Here is a 17,426-nt window from a genome sequence, read left to right on the forward strand (position 1 = left end):
AACGATAAAAAGTGAAAGCTGTGCTTCCAGAGATCCTCGTCATACTAACATGCATAGAACAGGATCGGTCAGACGTGCAGTGAAATGTGGAGCAAAACTTACGAGAAATGAGATCAAAGCATTTCCTGTCCTCAGAGCTGGGCTTCACCTGGCAGGTGAGCAGGTTGAGTTTGACTGGCTGCCTGTTGGACTGGAAGTACAAACACAATGAGGGTTACAAAAGAGACGCAAAAATCAAACACAGCAGCGCACAATACGAAACAAAAGGGTTAATTTAAGTTTCTATGCATCTATCGAGAGTATTAGTATAAATAATAGTAGTAATAATAATAACAATAATGATAAATGTTATTTGTAATACACTTTTCATTCAGACAAAGTCTCAAAGTGCTACATTTAAGATATAAAACAGATAAAAACAAAACAATCAGATAAAATCAAAGCAGTCAGATAAAATAACAATAAAACAGAAACATTCAGGGGCACGTTTAAGTAAAAGTTTTGTTAAAAAGAACGGTCTTTAGGCCTTTTTTAAAAGCATCCACTGTCTGGGGAGCTCTAAGGTATATATTAATATAGATTTCAGGTATATAAAATTAGATTTCAAATAGTTTAACAAAAGTCTGACAGTCTTCAGATCTCTCACATCTTCAACTGAGAACAACGTCTGCCCTCAAACAGGCGATCTGGAGTCCCTCAGTTTTAATGTATGTGGTTGAAGAACTCCTTTATTCATCACATATTCTGCTGCTTAACCAGGGTCACCGTGCTGCTAAAATAAATGTTCATTTATTTAAAAACATGTCTGTAATGTGGCTGAGTAATAAGGTCACATGCGCATTGTGATAGTAAATGTGCATTTAACTCTTTGATGGCATTGGGCTCAAGGATGCAAAATTAAGTTCAGTGTAAGCAGACAAAGTTGTACTGTATCCTAATGTATCACATCATGTGGAAACCCAAAGATTTTCAATTTATAATGACATGAAATCAGAGAAAATAAAGTTCATTCCATGTGAGAAACAAATATTTGTTGCTTTCTGTTTTGAGTGAAATGTCTCGGACCATCCTGAAACATTGTCCAAGTATGCTAGCTGCTCCTCAAGATCAACTGTGTTAACTTTAGCGAACATTTTTTAGCACTTTTAACAGCATCATGAGGTGAACTTTATCAAATATTTTGGTTTACGATGACATTCCCATCATCCTCAGCTGTACTGTTAACTTCTAAGCGCCAACATACTCGACTGCGACTGTGACACATTAAACATGTCAACCAAGAACCAACATTTTACACACGTTAGCATTTAGCTAATATCAGTTCAACTTCTGAGACCTGCTGGCCTGGCTGCAGACTCATACTTTGAGGTCAAATAGTCCTTTTTTCCCATTTCTTTTGGTTAGAAAAGCTTCAGTCAAATTCTCTAAATGCTAAGGAAAAGTCATACAATGTTTTCTTTCTTATCTTTATTAGTTCTGGTCTGACCTTCACAAAAGGAGATAAGTTGTCCCAAAATTCCTGACAGCAGCAACATTCAAAGCGAAGCATCACTCACAGCCAAGAAAAACATCCACCATCGCATGATTACGTAGCCTCCTGTAAGCGAGTCGGATTCTCTTCATAAGAACTCGCTGGTGTTTTTATGAATTCTCCTTCATATCTTTCCTTGAATTCATGCCGTTCAAGGGAAAGTGTTTCGGAAAAGTGATTCTTCTGACTGCTGCACCACAACCAAAGTCCGAGAGCAAAATACGGCTGTCACAGCTTCAGAGAAACAAAGTTGGTTCACATTGCTTGTTTCGTCCAACTGACAGCCAGAAACAGTCAATTAATTATTAATATACAGAAAATGCTCACATTCAGAGTAGCTGGAACCACCAGATGGCTGGTATTTTTGCACGCTAAAAGATTTGCATAACAGTTGTAGATAAATGTATCACCTCATGTGCGTATCATTCCACACTGCTTCTGTGAAGAAAGCTACTAAACTGTCACCGAGAGGCAAGCTGATCTCAAGGCACCCCCATTAAGAAACTGGACCATGCTCGCTGGGCTGTGTACTGTAATAATGGGCCCAGTTGGCACTTGTGTACCGAGCATTGTCTCCTGCCAGAGCCTGGGCAGAGGAAGGATCGGGGCACGTGCTAATGAAATGCTAACAGGCTGTGATGAGCCTTGGAGGCGGACTGGACTGCTGGCAAGGCGCCATGTCAACTAGAGTCACCTAGAGTTCAGCTGCCACGAGGGCCGAGGAAGAAAAAAGCTCAGAGTGGTGGTGGTAAACCGCCCCCAGACAGAGATATGATTATAAGCTGCAGTATGACTGCAACTCAGTGAATCCAGAGCAGTCCAGTCATCGCTCAGCAGAATGAAAGGACACACTGCAAAAACTCAAAATCTTACCAAGTCTGATTGTCTTATTTTTAGTTAATATGTGTCATCCGACTTGATTTAAAATTCACTTAACAGGTGATATTTCATTTTCAACATTTTCAACATTTTTGAGAAATCTTTGAATATTTTTTGGTGGAAAAAATGAAATGTTAAAAATGTTTCTTCAGAACATTCACATAAAAATCAATCAAAATCCAGCGATTTTCGCTGGATTTTGATTGATTTTTATGTGAATGTTCTGAAGAGAGTATTAGAAGTTTTACCGATATATATGCAATCACTTTAGATATTTTTAGGTTTTTTAGAAGATTTTTATTTATTTTTTGAAAATATTTACAAGAATTTTCTTGCCAAATTTGGGGGACTTTTTTTTTTTTAAGTAAAACTTTTAAGAGAAACTTTTAAAGAATTATTGGAGTTTCCTCCCTGAAGGTTTTGCAAATTTTTAGAATTTTTTTTGATTTTTTTCAGACAAGGAAACAATATTTTTTGGCACTCGTAAATGAGGACAGCAGGCGGGTTAATACATCTCAAATTAGGAGGTTACATGAAAGCGAAAATCTATTTTTGATTGAAAAAATCCTTGGTAAAATACAGATTAAAATAATTTTTCCCAGCAAATTTTATGATCACAATATTCTAAATATTATATCTTATTTCAAGAAATCTTACCAAGCCATTTTTCACTTGTTCTATTGGCAGATTTATTCACTTACTCAGTTCCTTGAAATAAGTTTTTTTTTCTTGTTTTGAGAGGGGCATTTTTTTCCACTGCACGTTTTCCTCTGAGGATCAGACAGAAATGTTGCTGTTCATGCTCACACCTTAGCATAAAAACCAAATGTGAACAATAAAACTGCGCAGCCTCACGTTCACATCAGTCATGATCATTACGCACTGCCAGAGTTTATCCTCCCTGCTGCGCTACAGCTGCAACTAAACTGTGTCTGCGGGTGAATAAGCCGCCAGAGTGCCAGATCCACCGGCTCATCCGACCCGCTGCCAATCCTCAACAGCGAAAGTAACTAACCTTAAACGTAAACACAGAAGAAAATGTTGGCTTTGTGATTCCATCTGGAATTCAAGTGCTAACAAACAGGTTGCAATATTGTTTCATTGTCTGAAAAAAAAATCCAAAAATTTAGCAAACAATCCCCAAATTTCTGAAAATTTGCAAAACCTTCAGGGAGAAAACTCCAATAATTCTTTAAAAGTTTCTTTTAAAAGATTTATTTTTTTAAAAATCCCCCAAATTTGGCAAGAAAATTCTTGTAAATATATTCAGAAAATGAGTAAAAACTCTCCCCCCAAAAATCCTAAAAATATCTAAAGTGATTACATATATATCAGTAAAATTTCGAAGATTTTCTTTAGAATATTCACATAAAAATCAACCAAAATCCAGTGAAATTCGCTGGATTTTGGTTGATTTTTTGTGAACGTTCTTAAGAAACATTTTTAACATTTATTTTTTCCCACCAAAAAATGTTAAAAAATTCCCCAAAAATGATGAAAATGTGGACATCAGAAGTTTCACTGTGAAAATATTTCCCCCCCACATTTTCAAGCTAAAACGGGTCAATTTTGACCTGCAGGACGACACCAGGGTTAAAACAAGTCCCTCCATCTTGCTGAAATGTCACTTGTTAAGTGAATTTATCATAAATCAAGTGGGATGAGACATTTTGACTAAAAATAAGAAACAGACTTGGTAAGATTTTGGGTTTTTGCATTGCAGCATTTCAGATTATGCAGATTCGGTAGCAAGGACGCACAACATGAGAGCAAAAATGCACAGGACCGTTGAATGCATGCACAGTGTTTCAGGTCAGCGATCAGATTGACTGTTTGACTGAGCCTGATGAGACACCTGCCACCGCTCTGCAAACACTTAGATACATTTACTGATTGTGCTGAGCCCCTCGGTCCGGTTGCTCTCTGTTTGAGGCTCGGCGGGAGCTTCTAACTCCGGTGTTGACACTGACGGTAATAACTCGGCTACGAATCCAGCGTTAAGATTCCCGCAGTGTCCGCGCAGGAAGGAAAACATCCCACTGCGTCTGCTGCACGGGAGCGTGGACGCCGCCGCCGCGGACGTGCCGGCGGACAGAGCGCGCTCACGTCTCGCTCTGAGATGAGTCACCGAGGCGCAGCAGGCAGCGGGGGGAGGGGTGGGGATGGGGGAATGTGTGTGTGTGTGTGTGTGTGCGTGGGGGGGTGAATGGTTGCCATGACAACCCATCTATGTCAATTCCACTCTTGCACAGCCTCCAGATTGAAAAAAAAAGAAGGCCCAATACAACCTCCCTGCATGATGTTCTCCCTTTGATCCATGCAGGCACTCTTGAGGGTCACGGGTTCGTGTGTGTGTGTGTGTGTGTGTGTTGTGCACTCACTGTGGCATGAGAGATGGTGAGGATGCCCCCCTTCACCGAGCACTGCCTCCTCTGCCACACCTTCCTCAGCCTGTATGGGGGGGAGGTGGGGGTCCACACATTAGTGAAGCAGCTGTCATGTCTTTGCTCTCTCTCTCTCTCTGTGTGCACTTTAAATTTTAATGCTACATGAACGGTGTGCCGCAGCACTTTCAAATAATCGCCGTGTGAGCAGCTCACCCATCGCTCTTCTTCAGCAGGTAGCCTTTCTTCTCACTCCCAAACTCCTTGTTTCCCTGCAGCTGGTGCATGCTGTAGCCGCCCTGCTTACTCTGCGAGTCCTGTGCACACGATACATGTGCGAACACAAGGAAAAATGACGTTAGACACCCACTGTGAGCGGAGAAGCTGCTTGAGCACATGCAACACGGATCGCACTACACACTGAGTCTCCGACATCAAAGTGCAGGAGCTCTGGTCAAAAACTGCGCTAACAGTAAACAAAAACACCTACAGTGCATGCTCTGCAACGCCCGGACAGGGCCAAACCACTCTACTGTCAAGCAGAACACACAGATGCCATCATGCTCAACATGCACCAGCACTTACTCTTCTAGACTTGATTCCAGACAAGCAGAAGGCAGAGGGGGGAGATAGAGGGGAGAGGTGTGAAAGATCCGGCTCAGGTGCAGGCGGTGAGTGTGAAAGGATGTGTTGCCTGACCGAAACCACAAACTTGTGTGTTTGTTTCCTAAAAAGTGGTGCTTACTCAGAAGAAAAGCTAAAAAAGAGTGTAAAAAGAGTGGTTCCATGCATTTGGGCTGACTGAGAGTGTGAAGTGAAGGAGTGAAAACGTACAGCCACAGCAGCCTGTGTGCTAAAAACAACAACAACATAAAACCAGATGACGGTGTTTTAAGTGTGTGTGTGAGTCGGGCTCTCCACTGAGCAGCCAGTGAGGCACAACACTGGTCACCAGCAAAGCCTACCACACACTGGCTACCAGCATGGTACAGCACTGGGCACTCGCTCTGTGCTGCAGGAGACAAGCTCCAAACTTGGTAGTGGCCAGAGTGAGACAAAATATGTGGCTAAAACGTGAAAAAGCGGGTTTCAGTGTGACTGGGAGGACTGATTCAGGTCTGCCGTGGCTGTTTTTAGGCCAGTTTAGCTCTGTTTGGGCTGGCCTGGCAAGAACAGGGTTTAATTTTGGCTCTGTGTGGCCGGATGTGACCTGCATACCTCCTTCTGATCCAACTGGAGGGAGGACTTGATCAAATCTCGCAGGGCAGTCAGCTGCTTCTTCTCCTCATCCTGAGTTTGTTTGATCTGCGCAGAAAAAAAATACAAGAGTGAGGGAAAGATACCAAGAGATTATTAGCTCTGTATACATGAAGCCATTTATTGTACTAATAAAATTTCCCAACACTGGTTCTCAGTTCTGCATTTTGTAAAAATGAGCGCTTATTGTTCCGTTGAGAGATGCTCTCAGTTTCTTTGGTTATTTTGTCACTTACAGTCCAACTCCCACACTCGTGTCCAGTTTCTGAGTTGTGTTACTTCATCAGATTTTGGCAAATTCACACATCCAGAAACCTTTTACAGGTGCTAGATTTAGAAAAACAAACTAAAGACAGAAGATTCCCTTGGTACTGATAGCTTCCAATACATTTAATTTAATAGAGCGCCTGATAATTGCATTCAGTTGGAACAATCAGCGGCGTGTGGAAATCTTTTGTCTGACTTTTCCAGGCGTTTCCATCTTTGGATACTTGAGGTTTACTAGTTTCCTGGAGATCCTGACTCATGACAGTTCCTGCAGATGGCTCAACTTCTTTTGTTTTTAAAACTGCAGAAGCATTATATTATGGAGAAACTGCTGCTTCAGGAGAAAGCACAGCAGCGCTCTGACAAAAAAGCGGCGGCTGGCTGTCGGTGTAAGCTCAACTTGTTCAAATGTTCGCCAGCGACCGAGTCCAACATTTGCTCTGCTGATCATTTCTAATGACTCGCATGTAAACATCTGATTATTTCGGTTACGTGCAGATTCAAATACGCCTACTGGAATCATATTCAAGCTCTACAAACTAGCTTTTTTCCAGAGCTTTACAGCACATATTGAAGGGTAAACACTATTCTAGAATAAACACAATGGAAGAGAAACGAGTATTTACATTGTAGAGATCAGCTGCCAGCTTCTCAATGTACTGCTTCAGCTTATCCGCTGTCTTCAAGCCATCTTGGAAGAAACTGGAGAACAGAGAATTCATGTGAATTTCACTGGCATTAATATTCATAGAGACATAGATCAGTCATTTATGAGAATTACTACTTAACAGATGTCATGCATTGTAAAGGGGCCACTATGAAGGTCCCACACAGAGAGAGATATCGGGGCGGTTTAACGTATAGCTGGGCTCGTTCTGGCACCTTTGGCTCTTGGCACAGAAATTTTATCTGTCCGAGTCCTCGGCAGATTTGCAGAGGTGCTTAGCACATCCTGAAATCCATTACAGATCTGTCAGCAGCACACACTCTGATGCAGCGGCGCCGCCACAAATCACCGCTAATGACCTCCCTCTCTCTTTCTCCACCCACTGCCCTCTTCTTCTTCTGCTTGGAACATACATCTCCCTTCCTCTTTTCATTACTGTCACCGTCACATGTCGATTCTGCTTGTCTTCCTTCAATGTCTGCGTTGAGGATCCCACATCTAGTCCTCCCACTCCACCTGGCTCTACGTGTTGAGTACTGTTGACCTTGCAACGTGTCAGAATGGACAGTTTAAGTGTTTATGCTGCAGCTATAGAAAATCCTTCACCTGGCTCGACATCTTACTCATTTGTTGCACTATAGAGCCAGAAATGTCTTTATGATATGTACTATTTAGTATGAAAACCAGTACTTGACACTCATGACTTTTCACCTTATATTTGCCACTTTTGCTGCAGAGTTTATGGAGTAAGTAACACAGCAGCAATAGCAGCAGGTACAAGAAGATGTTTAGCAGCTTTTCTTCACTGAAAAATAACTGAAGTGCTTCAGGTTGAACAGAAATTGCTTCCTTCTTCTCAGGCTGCCATCAGTCACGCTCTGCATCCAGTGTCCCGATATTTGTAATCCGTCACCAGTGCAGCGCGTCCATCTATCAAGGCCCAGGTTGAACAGATTAACTGCGAAGTATATTGTTTTGTCCCGGTGTTATGACAGGACATAGCAACGGCGAGAAAAAAATCTGTCATTCTGTCACGGGCCGGTGTAAGCTGCGGCTCTGGCACGGAGATCACCCACTTTATTTCACCGCCAAACCCCACAGCTGTCAGAACGTATCTGCATGATGACCTGTGCATATTTATGAGAGGTATATATTTTTATATATAAGCGACTGAGCACCCTCAAGATCTGTGAATCATACAGGAGATAGAAAACTGACATAAAGAGCTGCAGAGATGAGGATAGAGGCAGCAACCTATTTCTTCAACATGTTCTCAAATGTTCCTTAGTGGGTGTGATGTGCATGACGGGAGCGTCGCACATTTGGGTTAGGGGGATTAAGGTGGTACTTACTTGCACTGTGCGTGGTAATACTTAATCAGGTTCTGGAGGAGGTCCACTCCTTTCTTGGTCTTGATCTCGTTTACTTTGATCAGGTACTGCAGGAAGAGGAAAGGTGCACAGAGTTCAGCCAGGAGTTGAAACTCAGGGTATGTTTAAAGGATTTTTTGTTCTAATGAGGTATAACATGGCAGCGCTCAGACGCAGACAGCAAAGGCTCCTGCTTCGCCATAGACACTTAGAATATGAGCACTTTGCATTATGATAATCACATCCGAGTGCGCATATGCTTCATGAAGCCTTTGATGTACAAGCCAAGGCTGCCTTGACACTGTGAGAGAGGGGACCAGTCTGGTAAACACTGTGGAAAATGCCTTGCAGAACAAGAGAATACCATCCCTTTGCCTTGATCTAAATAAAGTTTCAAAAGAGTCATGAGAAGTATTTTACATTAGCATTATAAAAAAAAAGGCAATGCCTCCAGAGGAAATGCTTTGTAGGCTGTATGCTCAGTCTGAGTGTCTGAGGATTCAAAACAAATGTCTTCAGACGGCGCTCCCATCAAACAAACGAATAGAAGATTATCTTAAACTAATCCCAATGCGCGCCAATCCATAGAGATTTCCAAAGAGTCACAGCTAAAGACCACTTTCAGCTCTACAGGAAGAATTTAATCTATTACACAACACCTCTCTGAAGCTTCGGAGGGCAACGCACAGTTTCACTTTGCTCCTTACATCATGTGTGGATGCACATGTGTTAGCACACGCATGGACGCATGTGCTGTCCCTTTGTCTGCCTGACAGCGCTTGTTGGCCGGGAGATTATCCACATTTTGTCTGAGGCTTGTGTGGGTTCAGTGTTTTGGAGAGCGCTGCCGCATGTGCGTGTTTGGACTCTTTTGTGTGAATGAGCGGCGACGTTTGCGCTGCTGCCGCGTCTGGGCAGAATATAATGCAGCCTGCTGAGCCCTGCCTTTCCGCACTCCTTCACTGACGGCGTGGGATGAAAAGGGTGAGAGAGTGAGAGCATCCTGTAATCTGGTGATTGAGTAACATGGAGAGAGAGTGAGTGCGAGAGAGCACACGCAACTGAGAGAAATGAGGTTAAGTGGGATGAACAGATTGTACCACTGACTGCGGCCACTGCCCCACACAACAACTGTAGCTCTGATATTTCCAGCCTACATGACTGTTGATTCATGGATTATCAGACATTCTTAATTATCTTTTTTACATCTGTAGAGCACCTTCTTTACCTAGAACATGCCGCCAAATACAGACAAATGAGCTAGACATTCAAGGTGAATATAAATGTTTTAGTATATTTAAATATATTCATCACATTTATGGAAAAATATGCAAACTGCCTTAATTAATTTGTTATTCTATTAATGCTAATACAACCAGTGACATTTAAGCGATGACAACTACAATATGTAATGGTAAAAGCCGAATGGTTGCAAATTTATCTCATCTCACAGCACAACCCTCTGAATCAATGATAAAGATTTAAATTTCCATGACCCAGCAAGCCCATGAAACGCATTATCCGAGGAGGATAGACATCTCTGAATATAGATATTAATGACTTTATAGATGCATCAGCAGCTGCTGAGACATCCGGCTTTCTGAACTCATTATTTATGTTCTCTATGCTGATCTGTATTTGGCCTGAAACAGACCATACATGTACAGAAAAAGGAGAGTTATGTTCTCCTTGTAACGTCCTTTGATGTATTTTTTTTTTTTTAGACAAATGTATTCTTGAAACCACAGAGTCCTCAAACTAGCATTTACAGTGAGGCTGAGTTCAGAGACAAGTAGCCAAAACCACAAAGGACGGCTCAGAGGACTCATGCGGTGCCGAGAGGACACAGCTAATCAGCATCATACTGCATGTTAAAGCACAAGCATGCAAGGCTCTGAACATGATTTTTTTTTTTTTTAAAATCAAATCTGCAGCTGAGGAAGCCAACAAAAAGAGGAAGCCTAGTCCTAATGTAATGTGGGAGCTACAACTGGTTTTTGGCATCCTGCATCAACCGGAGGCGGATTGTAAAATTGGATAATGCAGTGACGGATGAGTGGGTCTTCGGAAATCATGCAAAGATAAAGCTGTTTCAAGTGCTTGGTTCAAACATTTTTCAAACAATGCATGAAATGGCAATGTGAGTGGAACGTTGGAGGAGTCACAGTGTTGAACTTGCAGATAACAATCACCAAAAACTACAGATTTTCTGGTCTTTATAAAGCTGTACAGTTCCACTGTTTGGCTTTGCTGTTATGAAGCAAGGAGATTTTTGTTGCACAAAAAAAATGCACAGTGTCACCAGCTGCAGAGAGAAAAGGCTAGCTGGTGAACATAGTGGGAAAATATATGTATCAGTCAAAGTGTCAGTGCGGTCAAACTTGTGCTAGCATCTCCAAACACTGAAAAGAACAACCACTTAGATTAGCAAAACCTGCCACTAATAGGGCTTAAAATACCATTAGATGAGGACTTAATATTAAATGGCAGCAGACACATACTTAGAAACAAATTTTAGCTACCAATTTAACTCGTTATTCCAAGTGTTGGCGTGCTAACCTGCTTCTGTAGTAAATTTGCTTTTTAATTTTGTTATTGATGTGGTCTACCTATAAAAGTACTGACATTCCAAATGCTAGCAGGCTAACATGCTACACTGCGTTGGTAAAAACACTTGTTAACCATCAGCATTTTTGCATAGTCATTGTGAGCACATTAGCATGCTGTTCTTAGCTTTTAGCTCAGCCTCACAGAGACATTACCACGGCTGTTATCTGGTTTCCATCATCTGTATTCTCCCCTTGTTTTGTGTTTAGCTTTAGCATTTACTGGAAAACATTACTGGTAACTAAATCTGACATGATCAGCCACACAATACGTTCTTTGTAACAGAGTAAGAAGTTTGCACACAGGTGGAAAATGTGGGCAAGAAAACACTTGAGAGCCACACTGAGAGGAGGGCAGATCAGCATGGCAGGGCACAAAAGACTGCAGTGAGTTTTCTAGTGAATAATTCACACAGCCAACAGCAGTGCAACAGCCATTGGTCCATTATGTAATTTGAGTAAAAAATCCTACCAGGATAAAACAGTGAACGAGGCGTAGGCGTCACCACCCACCACTCGAGAAGCTTTTGGCAAAGCGGAGTGAGCTCTAACAGTTTGTTCTGATTCTCATGGGCACAAAAAGCCTTCACATTTGTTTTACACTTAATTCTCGCTGTCAGATTTCTTTAAGTTTAGTCTTTGTGCACTGACACCAAAGAACGACGCAGTGTGTTCAGAGAACCAGAGCAACATCTGAAAACACTTAATTTAAAGGAAACCAGGTTGATTGTTCACCACAGGCTTTAATATCTTATGTCTGAACTTCTTTTGTGTTTCTAAATCTGATCCACTGACAGTTGGACTGGTGAAATACATACCTTTCCCCTGAGTTCATGTAGGTACAGCTGTATCTTTTGGCACAGCTGTAATCCCTACACGTGTTACAGATTTGATCTAATTTTTTCAAATTATCCAAAAGAAAAAAAAAAATCAGCTCAAGCTTAAAACCTAAAAGCAAATGGTGAAAGACTTTACATATGAAATGAGTTTAATGAGGCTGACTTTCTATTCATGTCTTATTTGAAGAGCGGGAGCCTTGACAGATGATATTCAACTTTTTATTACAGGACAAGGATATGGTTTTAGCTGCAATGCTGGTGTGAGCAGCTTACAAGAAAAGATATTATTTGTAATTATTGAATTATTGTATTCACAATAAGATGAAAGTGCACTTGAGAGTAATAGCACACAAGGCTGTGGTTTTGACAACACTAACCTGTGACCCAAACATGATGACTGCTATGAAGGTAGGGCTGAAGAAAATTTTAAAAATGTCTAATTTTTCTGAATGAATTTGGAAAACAGTTTAAACTCTGGCTTAGACACACTGCAAAAAACAATGGCTTTACGTCAGTGCAACCACAGCATGCATGCATGAACCTCGTAGTTTACATGAATCAATGGGCAAGCATACGCAACACATGAATGCTTCAATTTAATTACAACATTAGTAACTGCTTTAAACTATGATTTTGATTTGAAATTATTGGTCGGCCCTATCAGAAGCAGGACTCAAATGTCCTACTAACTTGATTTATGCCTTCTAATAACATGTGATCCACGGATGGGTGACAAATTCAGGGAAAAACCAACATGAAGTGTATTTGTAACATGTTGGGACACCACTGACATGCTGCCAGGACAGCTTCAGTGGTCCTTGCCCTTGAGTCTCTGGATCACTACAGGAGGACTGAACTCTATTCTTTCAAAACAATGTACTATACGATTGTGATATTGCCTCACAATAGTCCAAAATCTCCCATTGGTGATCTGTCAGACCAGCTTTGGGTTGATTTGCAGTCACCCTTTTTTCTGAGGAGACAACTGGACTTGAGCCATGGCAGCAGAATGCACTCAACAGCATAACAGAGGCACCACTGTAGGGGTCAAGGGTTCAGAGTTTTCCTTTAATGTGTCACCCATCTTTATCCCTCTATAGACTTTCTCAATAATGACTTCTCATCCGTTGGCCTTTACATTTACACCTGCTGTTAATAAACATTGTCAGTTTGGTTGCAGTGTGATTGAATCCAAATATAGCAGCAAGCTCACACTAGCAGCAAGTAGCCGACTTTTAAACGTGCAAGGTGGATATGTCCTTGACATTTTTAAATTGAATATCGTCCAGTGTATGTGGAGTGGATAGCTTTTATCTGCTTACCAGCTAAACCTGCAGGGCATGTAGGGCATAAGGATGTGGCAAAACTTGATGGTGAGCTTTGGTTTTGAGGCTTTTTTTGGCTTCTTGACTCGCTAAGTTTCATTAAGTTTGTGCAATATGGGTTAGGTGACATCTACAAATGACTGCAGACTGCTTAAGCGATGACATTACTCAGCAACTGTCAGCTGATAGCAGCAAGTCAATACCAACGGAGCGATCAAAACCCTGTCAAAAACACGGAAGTACTTTTCTCTGTACCTTTAATTTGAAAAATAGACTTTTAACGACTGAACAGCCACACCTAGCGTAAAAAATATAAACCATGTACATCTGCAGCATAGACTAAAGAAACGCCTCATTGTAGGGGAGATCATGGGTTCTCACAGTGTAGCTGCAGGTGTGAATGGTGTAACTGACTAATTTTATTCCTCACCTCACACATCTGGAGCTGAAAGAGACGCCGCTCCTTCTCCATCTCCTCTGCGATCTCAGCCCCGGTGATCTCGGTGCGGATCATCCCGTGCTGCTTGGCATGTTCTCGTTTCTCCTTCTCTATCTTTGTACTGAAACAGAAGAGATGACAAGTCACTAATTGGATGCATTTTCACTTCATGCAAGTAGGTTTGTGTGCAGGAACTTCTGCGATGCTCCTGGAGGATCCAAACCCATATTGCTGCATATTATCAACAGTGTTTGATCCATTATTCAGAGCTCTATAATTAACTGGATGATGCAAGCATGCAGTGTTACAGCAGCACATTTTAATTATCTACTTACAACTTGGCCTCGTAGTCTTTCCACGCTTTGTCAAAGGGCTTCTTTATGTCCTGCAGAAACACAGAAGGACAAGATTCAGCAAACTACAAAGAGCTCTCCATGGGGACGGAGTTATTTGTGGAGCTGGATCTCGACTTGAGGCCTTGCAAATGCCTCCCTCCGCTCGCGATTTACGGCCTGGATGCCCGGCGAGCGACCACGCCCCCCCCCTGTACCTCCAGCATCAAGAGTTCATGACCCACTAACTCGGCACACACCTCTAGCACAATACAAAGGCAATGTTTACATCTGCAAGATTTACAGTGCAACCTTTAGAAAGGCGAGTTATTCTCCAAGCCCTCCTCTGTCTCCCTTGAAGAGCTTTTTATCACGGGCACAGAAGCTGAGAGATGGAGTCAGAGATGTGCTGACGAAGCATCTATTGCCCCACTGCTGAGTCGTAACACTGGGGGGGGGGGGTCCGGAAGAGACAGCACTGGAAAAAATAACAGCAGGAAGAGAAACGGTTTCACTGGAAATCTTACCCCTTTCACGCCTTTCAAATCAACCCTTCAGCAGCGAGTCCAGGGTGAAGATCACATTGTGGCTGAGGCTCTGGAGCTGAAAGAGGAAACAGGAGGGAAGCATGGAGTTATAACAAGGCAAGGAAACAGGATTGCCAAATAAAACCACAAAAAGATAAAAACAAGCAATGAACCGATCTTACAAACAAGTACTGTCTGTGTAGCCAAAGCTGAATATAACTCATTCTTCTGAGCAATTGAGCTACATTGTTGTCCAAAAAAGTATTTAAATAGACACCAGTGAGTCGCATTGCTACACAGGATGTTTTTTTCTCTTCAATGAACGTCAGCACTGTAGTCTAATTTGAACCACAAATATACAAGAGTTTATCACTTACACACTTACGCTGCTGCCAAAACCACATATCTCTTAACCCTCTGAACCTCAAAACCTGTCGGCATTTTTAAAAAGCCTATCGTCTGTTTGAAAAATCCAAAATTACACAAGCTAGACACTGTAAGAAGATTCAGCCGATTTACATTTCTGTGGTGCAAAGTCATCACAAAAAAAAGATTACATCTCAGCTTCAGATTGTGAAGCTTTGTCAAAATCTCTTCAGTTTAAATGTCTTAGTTACAATTTTGCAAAACTAAACTAATAGAATCTGTACAAAACTAAATATTCTACGCTCCTCTGCGCAGCCCTGAAACTAGAAGTGATTCTGTTGTGAGCAACAGTCACATAACAAAAGTTAAGGGAATATTTAGCAGACCTAGGCTGAACCGCAGGCTGTATTTACAGAGGAGATAGAAGACAAGATGATACGAAAACAAATTTAAAATGTAAGTAGTAAAATATCTACAGTATATCAAATTGTTCCAGTACTAAGCACTTACGGGCATTTTAAGTTTTTGCAAAATAAAAATTCAGACAAATTCAAGTTTATTTCTTCCTTTCTTATGATTTATGGCATTATAACTGTGTCACACTATACATTTCGGAATTGTCTTTACATCTAGCTACGGTTCTGTTGTTTCCAAAAGGATGGAGGACATCACATTGCAGTGAGCAAAAATGTGATGGAAACTCCTTGGAGTTGAGAGGGTTAAGCCACTGAATATAGTTCCTATGAAGTTCATTAGTTATTCCTTCTGTAACAATGGATGAAACAATTGAACTTCAAAGCATCATTAATGTATTTTTTGCCCACTTGAGACGAATTATCACCTAATAAAGGTATTATAGCAAACATGCTAACAAATGGTAACTGCAAGCGGACAAAGCAGCATTAGTATTAATGTTGGGCCTCATTTCTGGCCACCTAATGAGTGCAAGTCCAATAGTTATTCTTGTGTTAATTGTTTTTTTTTTTTGTTAAATCAACTATCACAAATATCTGGTTTCCATGCTAAATGCTCTCCTATGCTTGCCAGGTAGTTAGTAACTTTGAGTGCTGTTGGGTGTCGAACAGGCAGCATGAAGTGAATTCATTACAGCATATTTTGGTGGATAAAAATGACAAATGCAACCAGTGGGTATGAACGAAAACAAAAGTGTTGGCTCTAAAACCAAAACAACAAGCTAAAAGATGCTAAAATGGTCTATACAGATGAGGGGAACTGCAGAGTCCGTGGGTTTGTCATTGTAAGTCACCTCTTCTCTATTACACACAGTTATTTGATATTTTATTGATGTGAAAATATTGATAAGTGCAGCTTTAAGGCATTATGTCTTCACTGAGAACTCTTGAGCTTTAGGTTAAGCATTTCAAGAAGCACACTGACGAGAAAAATGCAGGAAAACACCAGTCTGATCTTTTAACCTTCAGCACACTGCATGAACACATTCTGCTGACTCAACATAATATCAAAACTCCTGCTCCAAATCAGCACGAATGCAGGTCAGTCTGCAGAAGAATTAGCAAAAAGCTCGTGTTGCCTCGGCCATGCTCAGCAGCTCTAACCATTAGGATCAGCAAGGTCATTTACAACGGTACTAAGCATTTAAGTCCTTGTTGTCATTAGCCAAGTCCACGCAGACACACAGCAGCGGTCAAGGAAGTAAACAACGCCTAATGGGCGCTAATGTGCTTCTTAAGTGCCTGTCTTGCATATGGCTAAAGTCAGAATCAATCGCTCACTGGCCGGCTGCCGGTGTGCTCTAACAGCCCATCCTGGAAACTGCCACTGCCTCTTCTGCTTTCTCTAACCACACAATTCTCAGAAAGGAAATGAAAAAGATGCAGAAAAGCTGGCCGGATCTGTTAGTAAAATCCTTACATTGACGCTGATAACACATGTAGGACATCTAGGACAAGCGCTATTCATCAATACTCATTTGCACTACATGAGCATACCAGCTGCCCTCAGGGCGCAGTTATTGAAATCTGAAAAAGTCTTCCAATGACGCGCTCAAAATGAAAAAGATGAGGTTCACTTTGCAGCAATATACAGGTAGTGCTGAAAGGTGAGTGATTTAGTTTATGCATGGACACACACACGCAGAAACATATACACAGTTGCTGCCGGTGCTGCCAAGTGTATTTATGGAGTCTAATCTCGCTGTCAGCCACACAGGAAGAGAGAGAGCGAGCAGGGTCTGGCTCTTCTTCCAACAACAATCACTCACAGAGGATTCAAACAGGACACATTATTCAACAGAAACGTCAGGGGAATTCACAGTAGGCAGATAAGAGCCCGTCTGGGAAAACAAACAAAAAAAACCCCTCACCCTCTGAGGCCGATACATCTGCAGTCAGCTATACTGTCCGACTGCGATGATGGTTTTGACTGCGTAGGCGAATTTTATATTGTTTTGTGTAAGTGTAGAGATCAAGGTACATGTCTTATTCAGCTGGAACCTGCGCAAACAAATGTTCTTCTAGTGTTTTCTGACTACAGCTGTTCATTCTCCCCACCACATACCTACCCTCAACCCTTCACCTAATGTAATCCTAAGCTTCACCCTAAACCCAAATCCTAAAACCATTTAAACAAGTAAAGACATGAAAAATAAGCTGTCTG

The 17,426-nt window shown here is 41.6% G+C and overlaps 1 protein-coding gene across 1 annotated transcript in view; it reads right to left on the reverse strand.

Annotated features, from left to right (window-relative positions):
* The window catches only part of asap1b (ArfGAP with SH3 domain, ankyrin repeat and PH domain 1b), a 92,586-nt gene that overhangs the window by 32,027 nt on the left and 43,133 nt on the right, over window positions 1-17,426 (reverse strand). The window contains 11 exon segments of the mRNA XM_022196261.2: window positions 103-190; window positions 4,792-4,861; window positions 5,011-5,111; window positions 5,380-5,388; window positions 6,013-6,099; window positions 6,945-7,020; window positions 8,338-8,423; window positions 13,556-13,685; window positions 13,900-13,949; window positions 14,424-14,444; window positions 14,446-14,499. Coding sequence (XP_022051953.1) covers window positions 103-190; window positions 4,792-4,861; window positions 5,011-5,111; window positions 5,380-5,388; window positions 6,013-6,099; window positions 6,945-7,020; window positions 8,338-8,423; window positions 13,556-13,685; window positions 13,900-13,949; window positions 14,424-14,444; window positions 14,446-14,499 — 772 coding nt within the window.

The sequence above is a fragment of the Acanthochromis polyacanthus genome, chromosome 20 (assembly GCF_021347895.1).
Source record: "Acanthochromis polyacanthus isolate Apoly-LR-REF ecotype Palm Island chromosome 20, KAUST_Apoly_ChrSc, whole genome shotgun sequence".
Lineage (NCBI taxonomy): Eukaryota > Metazoa > Chordata > Actinopteri > Pomacentridae > Acanthochromis > Acanthochromis polyacanthus.